General features: G+C 38.9%; 3 protein-coding genes across 3 annotated transcripts in view; 2 read left to right on the top strand and 1 right to left on the bottom strand.

The window, feature by feature from the left end:
- The window catches only part of LOC142346159 (uncharacterized), a 51,039-nt gene extending 50,200 nt beyond the window's left edge, over nucleotides 1-839 (top strand). Inside the window, exon 3 of the mRNA XM_075398702.1 lies at nucleotides 589-839. Within this exon, the coding sequence (XP_075254817.1) occupies nucleotides 589-839 (251 nt within the window). The remainder of the gene's footprint in view (nucleotides 1-588) is intronic.
- LOC142350648 (uncharacterized) overlaps nucleotides 1-2,500 on the top strand; it is a 626,363-nt gene that overhangs the window by 316,566 nt on the left and 307,297 nt on the right. The gene's annotated exons all lie outside the window — the stretch shown is intronic.
- The window catches only part of LOC142341676 (splicing factor 3B subunit 2-like), a 542,910-nt gene that overhangs the window by 263,178 nt on the left and 277,232 nt on the right, over nucleotides 1-2,500 (bottom strand). The gene's annotated exons all lie outside the window — the stretch shown is intronic.

Raw genomic sequence — 2,500 nt, 5'->3', positions numbered from 1 at the left:
TCTGGACAATGGTCTGACCTAGGGTCTGTTCGGTCTGGCCATTGGTCTGGACAACGGTCTGGCCGATGGTCTGGACAACGGTCTGGCCTAAGGTCTGTTCGGTCTGCCCAATGGTCTGGACAATGTCTGGTCAGTCTGGCTAATGGTGTCCAAAGTCTGTTCAGTCTGGCCAATGGTGGCCAAAGTCTGCTCGGTCTGGCCAATACCTATCTTTGGGTATTGTCAGTCTGGCCAATGCCTGTTTTGGGTATGGTCGGTCTGGCCAATACCTGTTTTGGGTATGGTCGGTCTGGCCAATACCTGTCTTGGGTCGCGGACTTCATCCTGGGAATTGTATGAAAAGTATAAACCGTCTCGTAGATGTTAAATTGACCAAAAGCATAATGACTTGTAGTAATTGAGAACTGATTTCAACTCGAAATATTGTTATACTTGATGGCTGTATCTGGTTTCAATTTTTGAAACGAGATACAGCCATCTCCCGAAGTTGGCTTACTGCTAGCTGTTAACGAGGTCAACACATTTAGTAGTTCAATGCTAGCTGGCTATTCATAACCAACTTTTTACCACCTCCACTGCGATATAAAGGTTGCTTATTTCCCGCAACACCTGTCCTGGAGTACGACAGCATAGGACGCCCAGTGATTCACAACCTGACAACTGGTTGCGAATTTCGGCCATGGTATGCGAACAAGTGCCAAGTTCAAGACCCCCAGAGAGGAATGATCACAACCACCTCAAAATTCCGCCGCAATTGGTCCGTCCATTGGCTTGTAACACGTGAGTACTTCATCAAAATCGAACTATCACCGCAAAGAGTTATTGATCAGCTATATTAAATACAGAATTGATAACACTTCAGTAAGAATAAAAGAAATTAATTAAGTCAAAGTTAAGCATATATTGTTGTCTGGATTGATTGGGTGTTGTTACCTTTATTTCACCCTGATTATCAGACCCAGTGTTCAATAGCAACCATTCCCAACCTAAACAAGGCATGACAATTTGCTCAGGGATAAAAATCCCTGATCTACTTATCTTTTTGGGGGCGAATATGATGAGTGATTGTTACGCATGTCACTTACCCCAAAAAATGTCTGATCCTCACAACTTGTAAACGAATCCGGCTAAAGTCATATATCCTAATTTTACATCTCTTAACAGCAAAGATTATTATTTTAAGAAAGGCGAAGCAAACAGTAGTTCAATAAACAGTGCAGACTTATTTGTGCTGCTCTATTCAACATCGTTAAACATAATTAATAAAAATTTATTTTTTCTCGGATTGTTTTCACGTCTTTTTCATCTACTTTGGCTTTTTTTACGTCTCTTTCGGCTGTTTTTGACTTTTTTTGGCTGTCTTCTCACTGCCAAGACTTAAATTTAGACTTGCCAGGTCTTGACCCATATTTGCACAAGACTGACATTGCCAAAGCTCTGAATCTGTACTGATACCTAGACTTGCTATTAGGCTTGCCCAGTACTGATATTGATTTGACGTTAAGTTGAGGACGTTTTTTGTATTTTTTTGCTCAGTGCACAAACTGAAGATAAACAGAATCAGAATGAAACCCTACTAGATTTGAATATTCCTCAATTACGAACAGGAATCGCATATAAATTCACTCTGCCGTTCTTGATTTCTTAATACAATAATGCCATGGAATCGCAAAAATCATAAAAATCCTTACTTGCTGTCCAATTTTACCGAACAAGCCCAGAAACAGCAATTCCATAAAAACTCAAAAACGAAGCCTTCATTAATACAAACATATATACCCCAAGGATTAAATGGTCAATTTATGTGGTCAAATATATAAAATGAGCCTAGTACGATTTCACCTTGATTTCGAGACCAGTCTTCAACAGCAACCATTCCCAAACGAAACGTGGCAGGACAGTTTGGTAAGGAATAAAAATGATCTCCCTATTCACTTGGAGGCAAATATAATGAGTTTTTGTTAACCCATTTGGTCACTTGCCCCAAAAAATGTCTGATCCTGACAAATTGTACATGAATCCGGCTAAAATCATATCCTATTCTTATATCTCTTATTAAAGATTAATTTTTTCAAGAAGTGAGAAGCAAACAGTAGTTCATTAAACAGTATTTAGTCTGCAAAACCGTATTTTCAGACTTATTTGTGCCGCTCTATTCAACATCGATAAGATATAATTAATAAAATATTCAATTGTCTTCTGCTATTTTTCACATTTTTTCGGTTTTTTGACTTTTTTCGGTTCTTTCCTGACTGCCAAGACTCATATTTAGACTTGCCATATCTTTACCAATATTTGCACAAGACTGACAAGTTTGAAGGTGTCATTGTCATAGCTCTGAATCAGTGCTGATACCTAGACTTGCAATCAGGCTTTCCCAGTGATGATATTGGTTTGGCGCTAAGTACAGGATCTTCTTTTGTAAATTTCTGCTTAGAGTGCAAACTGAAGATGTATAGATATAGACCGAAGCCGCACTAGAGTTGAAATTCCTTCAATT

Source organism: Convolutriloba macropyga, chromosome 1 (genome assembly GCF_964194025.1).
Source record: "Convolutriloba macropyga chromosome 1, txConMacr16.3, whole genome shotgun sequence".
In the NCBI taxonomy this organism is placed as follows: domain Eukaryota; kingdom Metazoa; phylum Xenacoelomorpha; order Acoela; family Convolutidae; genus Convolutriloba; species Convolutriloba macropyga.
This window is presented reverse-complemented; position numbering and strand designations above follow the sequence as displayed.